This window comes from Xyrauchen texanus, chromosome 2, assembly GCF_025860055.1.
Source record: "Xyrauchen texanus isolate HMW12.3.18 chromosome 2, RBS_HiC_50CHRs, whole genome shotgun sequence".
NCBI classification, from domain to species: Eukaryota; Metazoa; Chordata; class Actinopteri; order Cypriniformes; family Catostomidae; genus Xyrauchen; species Xyrauchen texanus.
In genome coordinates this window covers 45,355,713-45,379,874 of record NC_068277.1, presented here as the reverse complement: position 1 = coordinate 45,379,874, position 24,162 = coordinate 45,355,713, and the positions used below count along the sequence as shown (strand labels likewise).

General features: G+C 39.1%; 1 protein-coding gene across 7 annotated transcripts in view; it reads right to left on the bottom strand.

The window, feature by feature from the left end:
* znf536 (zinc finger protein 536) overlaps positions 1–24,162 on the bottom strand; it is a 234,663-nt gene that overhangs the window by 74,532 nt on the left and 135,969 nt on the right. For all 7 annotated transcript variants that reach the window (XM_052153944.1, XM_052153982.1, XM_052153953.1 and 4 more), the window contains one exon: positions 7,769–7,927. In XM_052153944.1, coding sequence (XP_052009904.1) covers positions 7,769–7,927 — 159 coding nt within the window. The remainder of the gene's footprint in view (positions 1–7,768; positions 7,928–24,162) is intronic.

Below are 24,162 nucleotides of genomic sequence, written 5' to 3'. Positions count from 1 at the left end.
TAAGCACACCATATGTGGCGCACATGAGCATTCCTCATAAGGCAACCTCACACTGTGAATTACAAAATGCTAACCAGCATGAAATATACTGTAAAAGAAGGCATGCAGGCAGTTTAGAAACACATGCTAATGTACAAGAATTATTGTTAAAAGTGAAATGAGGACAGCATTGGAAAGTGAAAGAGTCTAAATAGCATTTGCATGATCCGATCAATATTGATATAAAATACCTTCTGACAACAATTATAATAGACTTGGAATGAGAGCTTGATTTATGTGATCAATAAGCAATAAACAAAATGCAAGGCTTGATTTTTGAGACCCCGTAATGATTCAGGAATGAAATGATGTAGCAGAAGGTGGAAATGAAAGACAGAGAGGGAGGGAGTTTTGAAAGATATGGGAAAATTAAAATAAATGCATGTTTGTCAAAGTGTGTGTGTGTGTGTGTGTGTGTGTGTGTGTGTGTGTGTGTGGCTATAAACGCTTAGATTATACACATGGAAAAAAAAATTAACCCATAAAAAATGTTGCATTGTTACGCAAGACTGAATTGAATGATTTAAGTCTGGCTCTGTAGTAAATCATGGATATAATTAGCAAATGGCATAGTGCTCAAGTAATTTATCATTATTTGGAGGGCACCATTCCAGAAAAAGAATGGAAGATCTGCAGACCCACTGCACAGCTTCCTAAATAAGGGATCACAAACATACATTTTCATGTATTGAAAATATATACACTGGCAACCAAAAGTTTGGAATAATGTACAGATTTAGCTGTTTTGGAAGGAAATATGTACTTTATATTCACCAAAGTGGCATTCAACTGATCACAAAATATAGTCAGGACATTACTGATATAAAAAAAAAACTGTTTGAAAAAAATCTAGACAGGCCCCATTTCTAGCAGCTATCACTCCAACAACTTATCCTTGAGTAATCATGCTAAATTGCTAATTTGGTACTAGAAAATCACTTACCATTATATCAAACACACCTGAAAGCTATTTGGTTCATTAAATGAAGCTTAACATTGTCTTTGTGTTTGTTTTTGCCTCAGTATGCAATAGACTGGCATGTCTTAAGGTCAATATTAGGTCAAAAATGGCAAAAACAGCTTTCACTAGAAACTCATCAGTTCATCACTGTTTTGGGGAACAAAGTCTATACAATGCTTGAAATTGCCAAAAAAACTGAAGATTTCATACAAAGGTGTAAAATACAGTCTTAAAAGACAAAGGATGGCTGGCAAAGGACAAAGGACAGAAAGAGATGTGGAATGCCATATGTACAACTAAACAAGAGGATAAGTACATCATAGTCTCTAGTTTGAGAAATAGACATCTCACATGTCCTCAGCTGACAGCTTCATTGAATTCTACCCACTCAACACCAGTTTCATGTACAACAGTAAAGAGAAGACTCAGGGGTGCAGGCCTTATGGGAACAATTGCAAAGAAAAAGCCACATTTGAAACAGAAAAACAGTTATGGAAAAACAGTTATTAAGAGTGTTATGGTATAGTATATATTAACCCCATTGAGATTTTATGGGATCAGCTAAACTGTAAGGTGAGAAGTGCCCGACAAGACAGCCACATCTATGGCAAGTGCTACAGGAAGTGTGGAGTATCTGGACAAACTGACAGCTAGAATGCCAAGGATCTGCAAAGCTGTCATTGCTGCACAAGGAGGATTTTTTTATGAGAACTCTGTGAAGTAGTTTAAGAAGTTCTGAATTTTTCAAATTGTAATAGTAATTTTTCACATTATTAATGTCCTGACTATACATTGTGATCTGTTGAATGCCACTTTGGTGAATAAAAGTAGCAATTTATTTCAATAAGATCAAAATCTGTACATCATTCCAAACTTTTGGTCGCTAGTGTACCTTATATATACTGAGGGACATACACTGAAGGGCAGGTGAAAGGGGAGAAAAAAACAGACAAAGAGGGACAGGGTAGGGGGCCATGTTTTGTTATTATACACATGAGTGTTTGAAGCCTTTATTCAAAAGACATCATACACAATGAGCTTTTAACACAATAAGTGCTTATCCTCTGAGCAGGATAACAGGGGCTTGATGTGATTCAATAAGGAAACTTCCTTGATGCAAATGATCATTTTCAGTTCCTTTAACTGGAAGGAATGATATTCTGTACCCAAAATTAGTGTACAATTAGAGTGATCTGCTTTTCTCCACCCCGAGTTGGGGGGGGGGGCATATTATGCTAATTAAAGATGTGATGCCAAAAGTATAATCCAGATTAATGAAAAATACTTTTTAAGTGAACACTATCACGGGTTGTATGTATGAGTTTGTGTTTGAAGTGCCTGTGTAAGTCACTGTGCATGTGGCATGTTCTTTGTGCACCATTTGGGCTCAGTAAGACATCTGCTCCATCATACGTCACGGGCACGTGTGACATCTGGGGAATATACTGTATCCTGCCTTGCAACATTACACACAATTTACTGCTAAAGGTCATTATGTACCCGTTAATCCACTTTTAATTGATATCCACACAAACAACACAACCTCAGAGAAACAAAATGGATCGCCAAGGCAGAGAGGTGGAGAGATTATAATTTTTCATCATCTGAAATGAGAGAGTGCAAAACTCAACAACAACCAAAAAAAAAAAAAAAAAAACTAAAGTGAAGTTTCCAGAGCTTAGTCTTATTGCTGATGGACTGTGTTAATAAAAATAGGGAGAACAAATAAATATCATATTGCCATCTGGTATAGTATGACAGGCTTTATATAAATTACAGAGATCTCTCTCTGTGAGTAGTACATATCCATTATCATTTCGCAAATTCACATCTTACAGAGTGCTTTCAGTCTCTCAACTTGAAGTCCAGCGCAAACTGATTTCATATGAATTTGTGTGATGTGTCTTGACTCCATAGTAACAGTTTAGAATAAACACCCACAGCCTTTACAGAAGGCAATTAAAATAATTAATAGATATGACATACTTTAAGATGAATTTACACATGGATTTTCAGAATATTGGAACAACAGCCTGCATACCACAGGGGATAGAGAGTCAGAGAAAGAGATAGATAGATAGAGAGAGAGAGAGAGAGAGAGAGAGAGAGAGAGAGAGAGAGAGAGAGCTGTGGAAAAATATATATTTTTTCCCCCTATTTTTATCTACGCCAAATGTATAAACAAGTATGTCAAGATGTTTCAGTTCTCAAGCCCTCCACGTAGTACCGACAAGTTCAATTTACATTTTAAATTACGCTTTACTGTATGGCCCATTACTTCAATCCTTTCATTCACTTTAAAGACTTTTAGGGAACTAACTCACCAAGTAGTTAGCAAATAAGCATCAGGAATGAAAACCATAGTAAATAAATACAAATGAAGCAAAACCATAACTCTGATGCTAAAGTGATGAAACTCTCAGGGAGCCTGCAGAGTGACCTTTGTAATTTACAATGCTTATGACTTGGGGCAGTAGCAACTGACTACAGATCTGAGCTTAATCACTTTCTCTGCCTCTTCAAAGCAAATCCTCAAAACCTTGTTCGATACAACCATAAACTTGCATCCAGCCGTCTGCACCGGGGGTTGGGGTGGGGGGGGTTGGGGCGTTCTTTCCAAGTCTCTCAAAAGATGTGCAATGGCTCCCAATCACAAAGGTGAACTCACACGGCCGATGCCTGTCCATCCTCCATCTCTCTTGAAAGAAAGGTGATCTGGTATGTTGGTTCTCCAATGCCCTCGAGTTATGTGTAGCCATTGTCAGGAGCAAAGACCTTTTTATTTTTTATCTACAGCTGCTTACTGCTAAATACTGCCTTGTCCAGAAGGGGACAATCTGTGTCTCTAATTGCTGTCACTGAAGCCTAGATTCATTATGTGACTTTCCCATTAAAATGTGAGCATTAATTTGTATAATGAAATATCACCCACTGCAGTGTTCATTAGCTGTGGCCCCACACTATACACTGCACAATGTTAGCTACCTAGAAAACTGTGCTTAATTTCACTAATGGATATTTTCCCGCTCACTGTTGGAGAGGAAATTAATACTGTAACATTAGCTCTTTAACTTTTGGAGAAATTTAAATTCACTTCATTCCTTTCAAGCCAACGTTAGAGAGTCATTAATCTAGCATTGCGTCGCACAATGCCCTGGTCTCCTCAGTAAGCAACGCCATTGTGATGGGATAACGGCATTAGGATTGAGGCAAACTCTGTGTCATCCACATGTCTGATTGCTTTACATCAAGGCAGGATATCTGTTTAATGTCAATGGCATAGTTTCAGCCTGATTGGAAGGGAGGGCTTTGACTCTATGGGATGGAGGATGCCTGTTGTTCCTGTAAATTATTCAAACAGAGCCAGACTGAGACATGTGCTGTATCTCAAATGTCTGTCAAGCTGGAATCTTTATGACAAACCTATAACCGATCAACAACTCACACATCTTGCAAGTTCATCAGGGCTTGGGTAAATTGCTGCATCGACAGAAAGTAAAATGCCTACGTGTAAACGCACTCAGGCCACACCGCATGCACGTGGGCCGCCCCAGTGAGTGGAGTGAGTGAGTGAGTTAACGGAGGCTTGGGACGAGGGCCTCTATTTCCTCTTTGCTGAAATATGGCTCTACTGGGGACCCTTACCCCCTGCTCTGAGCAGGCATAACTCAACCTCCCTCAGCTAGACACATATTTCCCCACTTTATCCGCTGCACTCCTGCTAGGAGGATATGAGCAGCTTGCCCAAAGCCTTAACCCCTCTGTTTAAAGAAACCCGAGAGAAGAAAACTTAAACACTTTACTGTGACTGCCTGTCATTACATGTATGTTTGACACTCTCTTAAGTGCAGCCAATGGCCAAACACTAAATGACATTTTAAAAACATTTCACATCATAAGCGATTTAAGAGAAAAATACTCCTTCACGCTGCTTTACAGTCCATATTAGATAATAACAAATGCAGACAATAATGTTCTGCAGGCTTTATAAGAGCACTATATTGAAAAGTAGCCTAATGCTATTTTCTTCCATTTCAACAGAACATGAATATACTGCTGGCTGGGAGATTTATACACCAGCTCCACTGTTCGGCATGCCTTATAATCAACCTTAATGCTCCAGAATAGAGCAACTATGTGCTTATTATTAAGTGGGACAAATACCATCTGGGTGGTCTCCGCTCTTCTTTGTAAGCACATACCAAAAAATAACAACCATCAATTTCATGAGCTGCAAATGATTTCCATTTACAGTTAAAAAAGTAGAGGGTTTGGCCTCACATTGTTTGCTGAATAGAGAAGGCTGTTTCATGCTTTCTACTTTAATCGGTCCTTCACATTATACAAAAAATACAATGTAAAAAGTGGACATTGTAAACGTAAAGGGTTATTTCACCTAAAAATGAAAAAAATATCTAATTTACTCACCCTCATGCCATCCCAGATGTGCATGACTTTCTTTCTTCTGCTGAACACAAACAAAGATTTTTAGAAGAATATCTCAAACCTGTAGGTGCTTTCAATGCAAGCGAATGGTGACCAGACATTTAAAGCTCCAAAAATAACACAAAGGCAGCATAAAAGTAATACATATGACTCCAGTGGTTTAATATATGTCTTCTGAAGCAATGCAATCACTTTGGGTGAGAAACAGTTCAATATTTAAATTTTTTATTTTTTTTACTATAAATCTCCACTTTCACTTTCAGAATGTAAAAGTGAAAGTGAAGATTTAAAGGAATATTTACATAAATATTGATCAGTTTCTCATTCACACCTATCATATCTCTTTGGAACACATAGATTAATGACTAAAGTCCACACTTGATTACTTTTTTGCTTCCTTTGTGATTTTTGGAGCTTGAAAGTTCTGGCCACCATTCACTTGCAATGTATGGACCTACAAAGCTGAACTAATCTTCTAAAAATCTTCTTTTGTGTTCAGCAGAAAAAAAAAAGTCTGGGATGGCATGAGGGTGAGCAAATAATAAGAGAATTTTCATTTTTGTGAGATCAAACCCTTTGAGAAGATTCTTCTACCTGAACATATCCTTAATGATTACTTTAACATAGTTATTTCAGGTTCACACAGTAATGATTATTTAGTTAATTACTTTGTCTTGAATAAAAATGTAAATGTTACTACAAAAAGCACATCTTCTAGTTGACTGACCACAGTTTAGAGATTTACATGGAAATACCAACTGTCTTGATGGAAAACACAGAAAAAGAACAGTGTTAAAGGTTTAGGTAAGCTTAGGTTTTAGGCTTTTGTATTCTGGCGACTGAATGTGACCGTCTCTGCAGTGTAAAGGCACACGATCGGCTGCTTAGATAATCACATGAATAGCAGGTGTAAAGGTGTTCCTAATAAACTGCTAAGTGAGTATATTCAGGGTTAAATTGATGAAAGAATGAAGAACAATCACAATTTAACATGCATTATTGTCATCATGCATGCGATTAGAAGTGTGAAAGAAGAGAAATCGTAATGCAAATATTAAGATGGTGTACTTGTTGTTGGCTTAGAGTGCTAAAATTCCATCAATGCAGAACAAAAAGAGATCATCTATAAGTGGGCAAAAAACTAAAATAGATAGCCCAAGTAAGGCTGAAATGATCAACAAAAATAACTACAAAAAATAAATGTTTGAACGGAATCTGTACATTTAGTGGTTTGGACTAAATATTGTGCAGAAATATTTGGATAAAAAAAGAAAATAAGAGGAATTTCAATATAGTTTGCAAGCACTTTAAAAATAAGAATCAGTATATTAATATGTATTAGCATTATTGTTGTTGTTGTTATTATTTCACATTTTCACTTAAAAGACTGTACTTCAAAATTTGTCCACACATAAACAGAGACAGCAGTGGGATGAATCTAAGGTGACCTCCCATAGCTTATCCAGGCTAGCTTGTTACATACATTAAAGCAGCCATTCTTATAGTATTTTGAAAAAAGATGTTGTTGCATACATTTGGAATTATGTGACTTTTTTATCAGTAAAAGTCATACATGAACATACAAACTACAGGCCTATATTTTTTTTACATATTGTAATATATCAGATTTATGAATGGATTTGAACTGAAAACTAAGTAACCATCAAATGTAGCTGAAATATGAATATATATTGGACTAAAGAAAATTATAAAAAAAAACATCCTCATTTCAAAAGTCCACCACTCACCTCTGACCGTCATTGTGTTCACATGTAGCCTTTTCATGTCATAAATTATGATGACCCCTTAAAACATTTAGAACATGCAATCTCTGAAAGGTAAAGTGGTCCCAAATGGTATTTGGACACACTAAAAGATGTATGAATATTACTGTATTAGAGAACAAAAACAAAACCTACCAAAAAAATATCACATTATGCTTTTCAAGTAAAACATTTACAAAAAAGAAAAAAAAAAGAAGTATACTGCAAATACCGCTCAAAATATAAGACAAAATTTAGATTGTAAAACATAGTAGGACAAGCCCACAGCGAATGTAGTAAACTACTGTGGTTTCTCTGCTAGGACACCTAAAATGACCTAGAGATCAGTTGTTTAAAAGTAATTGAAAATAGTTCTTAGAAAAGGTCTATCATCATTTATTTGCAGATGCTAAAAAATTCATAAATTTTAAATATAGCTTAAGTGTCCAGATTCCTTTTCGGGGCATTTGGAAAAAGCCAAAAATGTAAAATTTGTCGGTGTCATGGAAAGCGTATTAGATGTAAGCCTTCTGGATTTCTCGTTCAAGATCTCGCTCACCTGTATGTATTCTTAGATGGACCTTCAGATGGTGGGAGGTGCGGAAAGATTTGCCACAGTAGGGGCAGTCCTTCATGCTGGAACACATGTTCCTGTCCCGGTGCTGGGTAGAGGGTGGCTGGATGGCAGTCACAGGTTTTGCCATCTCATCCCCAACATCTAAGAGTTAGAGAAACAGAGAAAGACATAATTCACTGACTGTTTTGTTTCACTTTAATCCAGCCACATGTCGAAGAGGTTTTTTTTCCCTGTCTTGTTTCTTCTGTTATTCTTCATCCTTTCAGCTTTTGCCACCCAAATCTGCTAACGCCACACAAAGTCAAACACATCAATGAGTACATGTGTACCCCTCCTCCCTTCACAACCTGACAGAACGCTGACAGTTCAGAAGCTTTCTTTAGAGACATCACCCCGACCCCCCGCCCATGTATGCTCACGTCCCAACATTTTATCCAGCCTCTCATCATCTGTAGTGAGAAGCATATGGCAGATTGTGTTAAAATGAACAATACAGAAAAAAGAAAACAGCCTTGTCAGCAATAGGGTCTTTGCTTCTTCGTGGCACCCTGGTTTTGACAGGTGACGTCGGCAGGGAGCTCGATGGGAAATGGTGATAACGAAGGGCCCGCTCTGATGGAGCAACTGTCACACCAATAATGTCAAGAGTGTCAACAAGCCCACACTTGGAGATAATTAGTCACTATGCTTACATGTGAGATGTCAGCAGGGTGGATATCATATAGTGCAAAGTGTTTAACACTCCAGTGAAGTTAAAGTGATACAAGACCAGGTCAGATCACATAAAACAGAGATTGACCAACCACATGCATCTCTGTTGAAGCTGTGGCCTAGCAAAGGGGGTAATGAAACTCCACATTCTATTATTAAAGTGGCAAAGAGCCAAAAAAAAAAAATTATACATGTCAGAAATCAAAAGAGTGTAGGTTCTGAATATTGATCCTAAAAATCACATTTACCATTTGTAACAGCATTTAGCTGTGAGCCATGACTTGAGTTGCAAGTCTGTAAGCGTGTGACCAGCCACAGTGCGAAAATGGCTTGTAAATGTGTTCTTATTTCCGTGCCTACACATGATACGGCCTGTTTGTAGGGAGAGAGATAGTCTGAATGGCGCAACCCACTTTAGCAACCATTTGCCTCAATCAAAAGCTTTTGTACCAGTAATCTTTCGTTCTTTTCCCAACCCCCCCCCCCCACCCTTTTCTGTACCCTCTTTTAAGAATCAAATGAGATTTTAGAAGTTAAAAAAGAAAGAGTGAAGTCAGCATCTCCTTCTCTCTTGTGACTGATCACATTTCTGCAATTTGCTGCCTCCGTTTTGCCTACATGCATCACAATGTGATGTGTGCTCCATTTTCTGACCCAAACATATACTCGCTACTAAACAAACACAAACACTGACCCACTTTAGCTTAGTACACAGACACTTACAAATATTACTCCTATTAGCAAAATGTACAGGCTTTTAGCAAGGAGAACGAGCATAAGGTTATAGTCCCACAACCACAGATAACCCCAATTCCAAAAAAGTTGGGACCGTATGAAAAATGCTAATAAAAACAAAAAGGAGTGATTTGTAAATTATATTCATCCATTTCTATATTGAAAGCACTACAACTAAATATTATTCGTATGATGATTTTTCTAGTGAATTTCATTGTTTTTTGACAATCTACAGTCATTTCAAATCAGTTGATTGCAAAACGCTCCAAAAAGTTTAAGACAGGGGCAATTTAAGACTAATAACAATTTGATGAGTTGAAATAACAAGGCGACGTGATACAAGAGATGTTAAACAGGTGAGGCAATCATGACATAGTATATAGGGAGCCTCCAAAAACAGCAAGAGCAAGGATCATTCGACACTTTCCATTTGCCAATAGATGCTTCAGCAAATAATCCAGCACTTTGAGAACAATATTTGCCAAAAACAAATTGGAAGGATTTTGGGCATTTCACCCTCTACAGTGTACAATATAGTTAAAAGTTTCAAGGAATCTGGTCAAATCTCGGTACGTAAAGGTCAAACGAAAACCACTTCTGAATGCGTGTGATCTCTGATCCCTCAGACGTCACTGTCTTAAAAAACATCATTCATCTGTAGTGGATATCATGAACATGGGCTTGGGATACTTTAGTAAACCTTTCTTAGTCAGCAACACTCGCTGCTGCATCCACAGATGCCAGATAAGACTTTACTATGTAAAGCAGAAGCCCGACATCAACACTGTCCAGAAGCGCTGCCGATTTAACTGGTCTCTGTCTCATCTTAGATGGAAAGTAGAACAGTGGAACAGTTTTTTTTTTTGGACTTGGATGAGTCCACATTTCAAAAAGTATTTGAAAAACAAAGCCTTATTGGGGACATAGAGGAAAAGGACCATCCAAGCTGTTATCAGCATCAGGTCCAAAAGCCAGTGTCTGCATGGGCCAGGGTTGTGTCAGTGCCCATGGCATGGGTACCTCATACATCTGTGACAACACCATGAATGCAGACATATATGTAAAAATTTTGGAGCAACATATAATTCTATCCAGCACGGTCTTTTCCAGGAACGTCCCTGCATTTTCCATCAAAACAACTTCAAACAACATATGCCCGGATTGCAAGTGCATGGCTTTGTAAGCAGTGAGTGTGGGTGCTAGATTGGCCTGCCTGCAGTACTGACCATCTCCAGCTGAGACTGTGTGCCGCATTATGAAGCACACCATACGGCAATGTAAACCCCGAACAGTTGTGCAGCTAAAGACCAATACAATGGATAATAAACTTAACAAACATGTGCCTTCAGTGCCCAAATGCTTAATAAGTTAGAAGAAATGGTGATGTTACATAGTGGTAAACACTCAACTGTCTCAAATTATTTGGAGCGTTGCAACCGTCTGATTTGAAATTACTGTACATTTTCAAAAAGCAATAAAATTCACAAGGTAAAACATCATATAATGTGTAGTTGTAGTGATTTCAATACAGCAAAGGGTGAATATAATTTACAAATCACTCATTTTTGTATTTAATAGCATTTATCATACTGTCCCAAATGTTTTCTGAATTGTTGTATATGTTGTATATGTAAGTGTAAATGTTTGCCTCGATGGCATTTGAGCGTCAACCATTACTCTCATGATATTAAATCTTCCTTCAGATCCAGGCTTTATTGTAACTCATCAGTCATGTCACTCTCATTCTTACCTACATACTGGAACATCAGAGACACAGATACATAACCATACCAAGCCTTTACAGGTTATATACTCTTCTTTAATTTCTGTCTGTCTTTCTCTCTCTCTCTCTCTCTCTACACACACACTAACACACACACAGCAGGGCTGTCTTTAATCAGCTGACTGCTCCCCAGCTTTTAATACGGCTGTTCCAATTACTGTAAAAGTCATCCTGCACCAAATAACCACAAATATTGACAGTTTATTGCACAACACATTTATGACATTTGAAGGTCACCCCATATATTACGCATCATCTCTCAGCCCAGGGTGTCTGCAGCACAGAGATTCTCGATAACCCGGCACCTATAACTATTTTCTGCATATTGATTTTCCATTTCTCAGACCTTTTTTATGCAAAGGGAAAACTTGTAAGAGACACAACATTAAAATGACTGTCACAAGCGAGCTGCAGCATTCATATATTATCCAGTTAAGCCTGAAAACAATAACTCTTTTAGTCCAGCTCCTAGACAATTCTCCAAAACATTATCAAATGCTACGGTGTTCTTTTATAGATGTTTACAGTCTGACTAATTAAGACACTAGGATAATGAAGTTACACTTGTAATTTATGATAAACTTGCTTGTCGAGAGTATGCTGGTATCAGTCATCTCCATAAATATTTCATCGACCACTGGGTTCGCTTAGGAGTATTTTTGCTGCGGTAACCAATAATAAAGAGCATCTCCAAACGGATGACACAATATATCAATAACCAGCTCATTGTCCATTGAGTTCCTCAGAGAGAGAGCAGGAGATGCTGAAGTTAATAGCACATATATACAGGGTTGGGAGGATTACCTTTGAAATGTTTTCCACTACAGATTACAGAATACATGCTGTAAAATGTCATTTGTAACGTATTCCGTTAGATTTCTCAAGGTCAGTAATGTATTATTAATACTTTGGATTACTTCTTCAGCACTGGTAGATTTTTTCACTTATTTTGACTAAAAACTCTGCCAGTACAGTAAGACAAAATACACGTGTTAAAAATACATTCTCTGAAAAACCTAAATATCTTATGCCTTGTTTTATGTTTCTAAAACAAGATTTACAAGCTTAGTGTAAAGCTGACAATTTACACTAGGTTTATTTCTATTTCTTTGCTCCAAAATACTTCTAACTTACTCCTCTGTCTGCTCGTATGAATGTAACACATCATAAGAAAGTGTTTCACTGCTGTTCAAATGCACTTTGGATCACATCATTTATATGTATACATTTTTTTCCATCTGAAAAGACTGAATATTAAATTAAAAAAATTACAATAAAATGCAAGTAATCTCTTCAGTAATCAAAATACTTTTTGAATGTAACTGTATTATAATTACAAAATTGTTTTAACTGTAGTGGAATACAGTTACTTATATTTTGTATTTTAAATACATAATCCCGTTACATGTATTCCGTTACTCCCCAACCCTGCATATATGCAACAGTTGTGGGAGAGGAACTGTGCATTATACTGGTCTCACCCTAGTGTAAAAGAATGTGCCAGAACAATAGACATGAATCGAACAGTAGGCCATTGGGAAAAGCCATCTGGGAGGAGGTGTGTCATTCACCCTGTTCTCTCTCTATCTATTTTGCTTTGACACAAACCTTATTAGTTTGTAAGTTGTCAGTGGACCAGCCAACGACGGCTTAATAAACATAGTAAATAATGTTTTAATGGGAAAAAAAAAATGCAAACATATTTGTGTGAGGGTTACATTTAGGGATAGGGTTACTGAAAGTATTATAAAATATCATTAGCTCAGTATAAAAAACAATAGAAGTCAATGGAATTTTCCAACTATGATAGAAAGAACATTTGTGAGTGTTTGTGTGTGCATGTATTTGTGAAATTGAGTAAAAGTTAATGTATGTGAATTTGTATTTGTCACAGTGAGCAGACATGAAATGTTTTGTTTATACGTGTGTGTGTGTGGGGGGGGGGGATCGTTTCTGAGCTCATGGGGGCCCTAAACGAATTCCACCCTCCCGAATCCAGGCCAACCCAAGAATGACACCACAATACAGTCTTCAACAAATCTGTATATAAATATATATATTACCAGGGAGACTGTGGTAAAGGCACTGGCTACCACCCCTGGAGTTCGCGAGTTCGAATCCCAGGGCGTAATGAGTGAATTCAGCCAGGTCTCCTAAGCAACCAAATTGGCCTGGTTGGTAGGGAGGATAGAGTCACACTGGGTAACCTCCTTGTGATCGCTATAATTTGGTTTAGGTGTGTGGTGAGTTGTACGTAGATGGCGCCGTGGATGGCGCGGGCATCCACACGTGCTATGTATCTGTGGTATCGCCCTCAACACGCCACATGATACGATGCGCAGTTTGACGGTCTCAGACGGAGGCAGCTGAGATTCGTCCTCCACCACCCGGATTGAGGTGAGTCATTACGCCATCACAACGATTTAGAGCAAAATTGGGAATTGGACATTCCAAATTGGGAAAAAAAGGGGAGCACCCCACCCAAATAAATAAATAACTAAAAAAATAAAACAATCTTGTTTTGTGGTGCTCGGGAGGGGAGGGGGGAGGTGTGTCCTAAGTGGCCGCCTATGCAGCTTATAGCTAGAAATTTCTCTGTGTGTGCCTCTCCAAATGGACCACACCCTGTTCCCACTAATATATATAAAAAAACAACAACAATGGGCCCACCATGAAAAATGCCCCCCCACCCCAACTCATACACACACACACACACACCTTTAATGGATCATTCACAGTCACACTTCCACTCTAAATCAGTATGTGGTTCTGATTACTCTCATATCACTTTCAGAGGGAAAGAAAAAAAACAGCAATAGTAAAAACACAACATGTCTCCCCTATCCATTAGAATAATGTGTCACGTGTCACAGTCAGTCATTGACCTCCCTTCCTCTATAGCACCAGAGGAAAATGTGAGAGAAACATTTGGATTTAGATAGTAAAAAGGCAGAGAGAGAGAGAGAGAGAGAGAAGGTAAAATGTGATGACATCATTTGAAAGGCATTAGGCTTTTAAAAATGAGCCCGGGGGGAGCTGATTTCCTTACGCTGGAGCAACACAACACCATCCGGCTGATGCGCACACTGCACTCTCTCTTTTTTTATTTGGACCGGTGCCATCTTTGTGAACAGTCTGGTTCAGGCGAGTTAATCAATTTGAGGTTTAGTTACACTGCTGAGTCTAGTATTCCACCGACTGCTAGAAAGTAATCGGAACTCGCAGAATTTATTAACCAAACACCAATTATCATTAAACACCACTGCATTATCCCTTTCTTTTAGTACCTGACAAGGACTACTTAATGAAATTTTAGATTAAAGTTATTTAGCCCACTGATTTATGGTGGCTAAAAATCCTAATGCGACCCGTTGGCACAGATGCTCGTACAAGCAGATATTTATTTATATTTTAGGAGTACACCAGGGACCCAAAACCCTCCATGGTACCATTGCAACACCAGCCCAGATACAGTCCAAATATTTATAAGATTCAATGGATGAAGGAGCGAGCCCTCTTGTTTTCAGGCAGTATGTGGTGACCTGCGTGTCAATGAGGTAATAAATTCATTGAGGCAAACTCAAATTTAAATAAATAAATAAAGACTAAATTCAAAAAGTGTTTACCCCCTTTCTGTTTGTGAGATGAAACAGCCGCAAAATGTGCTACATATAAGGCATGTGGGTAAACAGGGCCACCAGATGTTCTTTGATGTTAATAATGGCATTTATTATTAATATTAATTAGACTGCATTCAGCAATGCATTTGGGCCATTTCCAAGTCAATTAAGCAAAATGGCATTCGGGAGATGTTGAAACGACATTTTAAGGCAGGTGTTCGGCGGTCCCCTAATAAAACATTTTTGCTGTGACTGAAAAACAACCCATTTTCTACAGATTCTCTTTTTTTTCTTGGTCTGCAGGAAAGCAGTATTGTCTTTAAAACAATTGTAATTAAACAAGAACATACGTTCTTTTGAAATATGTTTATGTACACCATCTTTATATATGTGTGCATTATACAGTATATCTACAGTATATATACGTATATATATATATACCATGCACAATTATCAAAAAAATTAACAAGATCAAAAATACAATTACTAATTCCCCCAGACTTAAAAAAGGATCATTCTATCACAATTACTAGCTTCATGTTTTCAGAAGTGTCAGACAGCAGGGGGCAGTAAGTGCAACTCTAGCTCTGCATGCAACGTGCAGCTTTACAGACAACAAACCACAGCAGACAGAACAAAATGATGGCGTGTTCTTGCGTTCCAAAAATAGCTGGATGAAACACAACTCCAAATGCAGGGGTCTCAAGATCTGTTTTTCTTTTTTACGTTTCAAACTATTTTTAACTTGACACACAGCATCACAAAAACGCTGTTTATGACACGACACATCCAAAGTTAGATGCTCCAAAAGCATCCGTCTGATGCTTATCAAATCTACTTGTGCAACCCGGACGGATTTTGCAGCTGCACGCAATCACCGTGTTTACGAATGGCCAAATTTACCTGAGTGCTCCTGTGTCGCAAAAGCATTGGCATGTTCCATCGACTCATTGGTTGTGTGTCTGTCACATATCAGTTCACGTGCCATCAGGCATTCGTCAATGCCTGAATGAATTTGCGCTAACCGAACGGATTTCGCGGTTGCGCGTTTTCTCCCTGTTTATATCCACGTCTCCTACTGAATGCGTTTGGATGTGCAATGCAATATGGAATAGCCTTTCTGTGGATCCCCCGCTCTATTCGGGGCTCCCCCTCAAGCCCAGACCCAGGACAAAATGTCCAGAGGTTTTAACCCTCTTATCGGAGGCTTTGTATACTGTGTGTGTGTATATATGTATATATGTATATATATATATATATATATATATATATATATATATATATATATATATACACTCACCTAAAGGATTATTAGGAACACCTGTTCAATTTCTCATTAATGCAATTATCTAATCAACCAATCACATGGCAGTTGCTTCAATGCATTTAAGGGTGTGGTCCTGGTCAAGACAATCTCCTGAACTCCAAACTGACTGTCAGAATGGGAAAGAAAGGTGATTTAAGCAATTTTGAGCGTGGCATGGTTGTTGGTGCCAGACGGGCGGTCTGAGTATTTCACAATCTGCTCAGTTACTGGGATTTTCACGCACAACCATTTCTAGGGTTTACAAAGAATGGTGTGAAAAGGGAAAAACATCCAGTATGCGGCAGTCCTGTGGGCGAAAATGCCTTGTTGATGCTAGAGGTCAGAGGAGAATGGGCCTACTGATTCAAGCGGATAGAAGATCAACTTTGCCTGAAATAACCACTCGTTACAACCGAGGTATGCAGCAAAGCATTTGTGAAGCCACAACACGCACAACCTTGAGGCGGATGGGCTACAACAGCAGAAGACCCCACCGGGTACCACTCATCTCCACTACAAATAGGAAAAAGAGGCTACAATTTGCAAGAGCTCACCAAAATTGGACAGTTGAAGACTGGAAAAATGTTGCCTGGTCTGATGAGTCTCGATTTCTGTTGAGACATTCAGATGGTAGAGTCAGCATTTGGCGTAAACAGAATGAGAACATGGATCCATCATGCCTTGTTACCACTGTGCAGGCTGGTGGTGGTGGTGTAATGGTGTGGGAGATGTTTTCTTGGCACACTTTAGGCCCCTTAGTGCCAATTGGGCATCGTTTAAATGCCACGGCCTACCTGAGCATTGTTTCTGACCATGTCCATCCCTTTATGGCCACCATGTACCCATCCTCTGATGGCTACTTCCAGCAGGATATTGCACCATGTCACAAAGCTCGAATCATTTCAAATTGGTTTCTTGAACATGACAATGAGTTCACTGTACTAAAATGGCCCCCACATTCACCAGATCTCAACCCAATAGAGCATCTTTGGGATGTGGTGGAACGGGAGCTTCGTGCCCTGGATGTGCATCCCACAAATCTCCATCAACTGCAAGATGCTATCCTATCAATATGGGCCAACATTTCTAAAGAATACTTTCAGCACCTTGTTGAATCAATGCCACGTAGAATTAAGGCAGTTCTGAAGGCGAAAGGGGGTCAAACACAGTATTAGTATGGTGTTCCTAATAATCCTTTAGGTGAGTGTATACACACACAATCAAGAGCCAAACTCAATAAAAAATAAACTAATTTCTGCCCACATGGCGGTAAAAGATCAGATGGAATACAAAGTGTGGGGGGAAATATGTTGTCTATAGGATAATCCTTTTATCCTATAGTTTGTGTAGTTATAGTCACATTCATGCTCAGAAAAGTATGACAGTTATAAATCTCCATTCTACATAATCTGGACCATAAAAAAGGGGGCCGCTAGCACATTACCTACAGCTAGTACTGATTTGGCAAGAGGATCCCATTATTTGTATTTTATTATTTTTTTTAAGCTTGTGGAGGCTCAGCTATACAATGGTACATTAACAATCTGTGCATTCATTTATCAGCTCATGCGTTTTTGGACTCTGTGTTTATGGCGCAGTGCACTTTTCATCGCTGAAAATTAATGAACATGCCTCTCCTCGCAACAAACATGCACCTGTGCCGCCGTGATGCTAATCACAAACATTTATATTTATTAGCGACAGCCTGAGTGAAAGTAGGATTACAAAAGGAGGAGGAAAGATTGTCCTTTTTCTGCTCTGTGAACAGAACAGCACATTTCTCTCTCTCTTTTTCGATCTCTCCTCTTTTATATTAGCACATTTGTTTTGTTTTCTGGAGGGGTCAGGTAAAATTAAAGGGATAGTTCACCAAAAAAAAAAAAAAAAAATTATAATAATATTGCCAGGTACTGTCAACAGTCAGAGTTAACTTTCATTGTATATAAGAAAAAAATATATAAATTGCAATGAAAGGGACTGGTGACTGAGGCTTACATTCTGCCTCACATCCACTTAAGTTGGGATTGGAACAATATGAGGGTGAGTACATGATAACAGAATTAAACATTTTGAATGAACCATCCCTTTACGTTTTGAGTATTCTCGCTCTATATGTAATACGTAAAAAAAAATTCTTCACTTAACAGTCTGGACCAAATTCTCTCAACAAATAATATCAATATTTCAGTAGTTTAATAGGTGACATAAAGCACAAGAATTGCTAAATAAATCTTTCGTCTCACTATGATCTTGGCCAAGACACTCGAGGCTCCTTCACAACTGAAATCTGATGACTGTCTCAGGTTCCACGAAACGTGCCCTTCACAAGCGGTGAGCATCATGCACCAACACAACAACATGACACAGTCTCAGGAGGTCAGGGAGGTGAAAGTGGCAGAATTGTGCAAATGAGCAACATTGACAGCACTCTTGACTGAAGAAACCCTCTCCCTCCCTCTACTTCTCTCTTTCTCTCCCTCCCACCATCAGTGACAGAAGGTGCGCCTCTCCCTCTTTAAAGGCTATGCCTCTGTCGAGCTGAGGGAACAGGAATGGTGCCATAAGTTTCCGCCTGGCACTCGCCCATCTTTGTTTGCTCCTCTCGAGTTGCTTTCAGGCTTCAAAGAGCAGCAAATGAAAAAAAGAAGGGGGGCTGTGAGAGAAAAGAAAATTAAGATAATTAAATTAATAAATATGCACTGAAAAGAAAGTGAAACCCAGGTTGCTAAGGAGGCAGTGAGGTCTCACTAACTTTGTTATTCTGCAAGGTGATCACAGCATGGAGGGGATGGGAGAGGGACCGTCATGACCACTGCTGGCCTGACGCATGAGAGGAGCCGTTCTTCTATGATCAGAAGCCTTAGTGAGCTCGCAAGGGCCCTGAGGGCAGGCATCTTATTACAAGCCCCACTTTAGTGAGGCTGGCTGCTCTTAATCGAGGTAAATATTCATTGGACGCCCCCTTTTTTTTTCTTTTTTTTTAAATGGGCAACTTTATCATTTGTGAAGCCTGGGTGGACGCTGTCTGTTCAGGGCGACTGCATTCACTATGGTTAAACTGTGAAAATAAGGAAACTAAGATGCAGAAATGATATGTTGTGATTGTTAGATCAAGATTCAAATAAGAAAGAAAGAAAGAAAGAAAGAAAGAAAGAAAGAAAGAAAGAAAGAAAGAAAAAGCTAAAGAAAGTTTTGCATGTTGTGGAGGTAAACAGCATTTCTCTGTGCATAGCACTGTACCTTTAAAACTCTTTCAGGGTGGAAATTGACATTGATTTCCTATTCATTTTTCCACCCAACCAAATCAACAACAAGTACACCAGGCAATCATAAAGCTGACTTACACATCCCTTTACAGCACCTTCTAAATCCATTAGCATCCCTCTAAAGCCATTCGCTTTGAAAAGCCATTCCTCTATAACTTTCATTAATGAGAATTAAGGGAAATTACCATATGGGTGGTCTGATCAATAACAACATTACCAAACTAGACATCCACAAAAGCTGGCACTATAATGTGAAGATGATGAATTACATGTAGGACAACATTAATGGTTCTTCCCATCTTTACGTATCGCCTCAACCAAAAACCTGCTTCTTGACAGGAACTGTAAAACTTGGCTTTTTTGCTTCAGTCACATGGACTATAAATTGTGCGGCCAAGGACATCCCCGGTTTTACTCTTATATGCACTTGTCCAGTGTCTTGGAAAATAGAATAAAAAGATTTATCATGCCGTCCTTAACACAGGAGAGTCTCATGACTGAGCAATTCCATCAGAATACATTTCAAGATGCTGAGAGCTGGGCAGAGAGGCTTTAAAACTCCCCCTCAAGGTAATATCATTCACCAAAAATAGCATTGGACATATTTTATTTAACCCGCATTAATCTGAGTGAGATGTCTGAATGAAGTTTGATAGAGCAATTTTAGGACAAGAAAATATCTACAAACATCCGGGCAGGATGAGAGCTGTTGAAACACGAACTATGCAGCATGACTGATGATCACAGTGGCATAATCACATGAACGGATTCACTGATTAGACTGAGATTCAATATGAAGACATATTATGCATTAACATGACTGGCAAGTATCCATATAACTCATCATGATGCCTTATGACATCATCATGTATGCCTTATTTGTATTTATGCCCCCACCCCCTTCTCTCGGTCTTCCTCATTACCCTTTTGTTGTTGACTCCTACAGTTCAACTCCAATGCTTCTAGTTGACAGTGCATCACCCTTCACACATGTTCGTCAGAAAGCTGCTCCCATCTCCTCCACAGACCAAATGTTTTTCATGTTATGAAGGTCATTGACAGAGATTGACAATCAGCTAACAATTTGCCATTTTGGAACATTGCCGCTCTGATGACACAACTATTAATAGACGTCCCCCTCTAATATGACTAAAACTATTCTGGTGATTGTACAGGCCACAGAGCCTTATGTCTTTATTTATCTGAGGAGAAATATCTGACATTTGGAGCAAATTAATGTGAAACTAAAGCAGACGAAAGTGCCACATGACAGGATATTGAAAATTAAATCACAGTGTTATGAGACAAGGGCTTCAGATGCCTTGCTTCCCTATTATTTTGTTTTTTCCCTTCCACACTCCTGTCTTTAAAGGACTGTGTTTGTACAATACCACCAACACACTGTCACTTAAGCACGACCCTAGATTCCATTACATGGATTTGATGTTTACAACTAAACAATAACAGTTTATTTCAAAACTCATTTACTGGCAAGCTTGCTGTTGCCAGGGCATTCAGACATACGTGTCTGTATTTGTCTGAGTGCACAATCATTTAGGCTTAAGCTATTTTAGTCCAGCAACCATTTTTTTTTTTTTTTATAAAAGATCTGTGTTTCTGGAATGAAGCATAGAGTTTAGAATCCTTTATCTACAGAGGCTCAAAATCTCAAGACTAATTACAAATTAATCTGAATCTGTACATCTGAAATAAGAGGGCAATAACTCGGCGTAATAAGATCTATCTTTTATATATTTATAAATAGCTTCACGTGGCTTGGTCCGAAGAGCGAGAAGCATGATATAATTGCTTGTCGTCTACACCCATATGGGGACATTGGGGCTGGAGATTGTGAATATTAATAATTGATCATTAGCTTGGTATGTGTGAGTGAGCTCAAGTTTGGCTTTCAGAGTTGACTAGCTCCATTAGGACCAGCTCCTGGGGCCGTGAGGACTGTGGTAGAAGGTCATGGAAGTCATTGTACTGTCTGTAGTTCAGCTGCACGGTACGGCATGTCTGCTACTGCTATTAGCAAGAAACTGTTTTAAGTGTTAACTACAAGGTTAACCTTTCCATAAATCATTGTACATCAGGATAAAATAAAACCTCAAACATACTTCTTTATATAATGATAGTTTTATACACTCAAAAGAAGGGGAAAATTGTCTTTAAATGCATCCACTAGTTTAGGAACATCTAGTGCACATCACAGTCCCCTTGAGCTGGCAAAACCAACCCCATCTCTTGACAAGTCGTAATAATAGTACAAGATGACAAAATCATAAGAAATTGTATGAGTTGCCAGGTACAAATATGTATGGCTTTTACTAGAGAAAAATAAGCAAACCAACAATGTTATAATGAATTTTAACACCTAATCCAAACCTAAATCTAAACATAAAGTTAATCCCTTGGCCAAACCCTAAACCTAACCATTTTAGTAGGAACATACGTATTACAGGTTACTGACATACATCTGTCAGTATTGCATGTATTACATGTATTGCATGAATAAATATAGAATGAGTAACCACATTTGTGCATTTTCTTTCTTAAAATCAAATGTAGGAAGGCTAGCTCAAATCTTATGCCTGTATTGTATACATTTGCAATTCGGTTTTTGATTGGTTGGTCTCTATGGAAATAAAAGTTGTACCTTCTTGTACGTAGCCAATTCGTTTGATATCCTACGATTGTACGTCTTGTACAAATTATTATTAGTTGTCATAAGACTTTGTGGACAAAACATCAGTAATCTCTCCATTATACACCCCTACCCCCTTCATCCCCCTACCTAGCCATCTCCATCCCTCCCACCATCAGCCAGGGTCTGGCGTGCTCCCCTAGCAGGGGAACCTCTGGGCACCTTGACTTTTGTTAACTGCTTGTGGCACGAGCTGAGGAAATGGGTCATTAAATGAAATGAGCCAGGGCCAACCTCCCAGACTCCCAGAACTGTTTCCAATCAGATTGCTTCCTTTAACAGGAGCCAGAATCTAACACAGCATTAGCGTCATTAGAGACATCCCATCTACTGCCCTCCTCCTATTTCTCCTTGGCTACCTCTGCTCTGCCCCAACACCCCCGCCCACTGCTGGCAGCGCTCCTGCTGTCAGAGGCATTAATATAGTTTCCACTCACTAACTCCTTGCTTTGGTAAAGAGCAGACACCTTGTTGTAGGGGCAAATGCTTCAAATGCTATCCGCAGCTCACAGGCACAGCAAGATGTCAGACACTCGATTGACATTCCCTCATCTCTCTCTCTCTCTCTCTCTCTCTCTCTCTCTTGCTCTTTCTGACACTCCCACCCATTCACAAGTAGGTCTTCATAAATAAATCTTACAAACACACCTTACTCACATCCACATGCTCTTACTGAAAGCTTGCATGCCAAGTCTTTTCTGATGAGGCCCTATATTTACACACCTCAAAATAGAATTAGCCAGAGCCGCCAATCAAAGTTTAAAATATGTAACTGAGAAACACATTTCTATGATGCTAAAACTAGCTTTGCACTTGTTGCCTCTGCGTCTGTATATTTCACTTATTGCCCTTCATTCCAAGAAACAAGATAAATGAGTGATGCTCATCTCTCACACCTGTCCCGGCATCCTGCTCCTCTCCGGGGTGATAAGGGATTTCATTAATGGCAAAGCATTTGGTCTGAAGGAAACTGTAATTGTCCGGCTGCTGATGTTGCCTCTGATGACGCCCTTCTTTCCCATCATTGTTTGCTCTTGACTGTTAAGTGATCATCGTATCAAAAGAGAAGTGGGTGCAAGGTTGAGATATCGACACTCTGTGGTCACGTTGAAAAGCAAACATGGGCGTGGTGCAGCGACAAGGAAAAAACGAGTGCTGAAAAGGGCGGAAGGGGAGGGGGAGAAATGGAAGGATGAAGTGTGGTAACAAAATGACAGTGGATGTGAGCGATAAGATCAATCGGGAAAGATCACAGCATTCTGTAATGATTTAAGCGCCTGAACCGCTCCCTCTAATAGTCCTTGATGGATAACTGTATGAGAGATACATAATTTTTTGACTTGCCATTTACACAGCACTGCACCTGAAAGCCGGGTGGAATCATAGACAGTTTAAAATGTCAGGGAACTAACTAAGAAAGAGAGACAGATCGGCCAGCAGAATCTTAATTAGGAAACCCGGCTAATGGCCCTGGCAGCACGAGGGGGGTGGGGTGAGGTGGTGGAAGGGGAGATATAGGAAGTGCTGCTCTGAAATAGACAACACTTCCCAGCAATTCTTTGGTCCAATCAGCGGAGGCATCCCCTCCTCGTTTGTAGTTCCTTTTATTTGCCCCTCTCTCTATTTCCCACTGTTTGTTTTTTTGTTGTTTGCTTCGATAGGCTGACCAGTCACATTGCAAATATATATCTAGTTGCGAAAGCCATCAAGAATATGCAATGTCTGGAAAGGCATGTATAGGATTTACCTATCTGTCCCAGAGCAGACCTGCATGTTGAGCTCAAGCCAGCAGCACATGATTGTGTTAATTAATCTGCCATTGTAAGCAGGGGGAACAGCTGCAGAGGCTCTCGTGGCTGCGTTGTCAAAGCAAAACAATGCCATGTTAAGCTTCCCCCACTGAATCTTCCCATTACAAAAGCAGCTCCAACACAGGGGCTAAATTCATAAAACCCACAGATCAATTTTACCAGCACTAATGTCTGACCTTTAAAGGGAAAAGGGTTTTAACATGCTTAATTTCAGCTTGAAATATGGTCAGATATGTGATACCTAGAATTTGGGCCAATTCCCTGGGATTTGAAACAAACATATTGAGCAGAGAAAGAGGGGTTGAGGAAGAGATGGAGAGAGAGAAAGTGGAAGGTGGGAGCTAAAGAGGTCTGATCTCTTAAACAGAAACATACAGAAGAGCACCTAGGATTCACCAGCTGAGCACTGGTATTTTAAACGATACGTCTAACGTGAT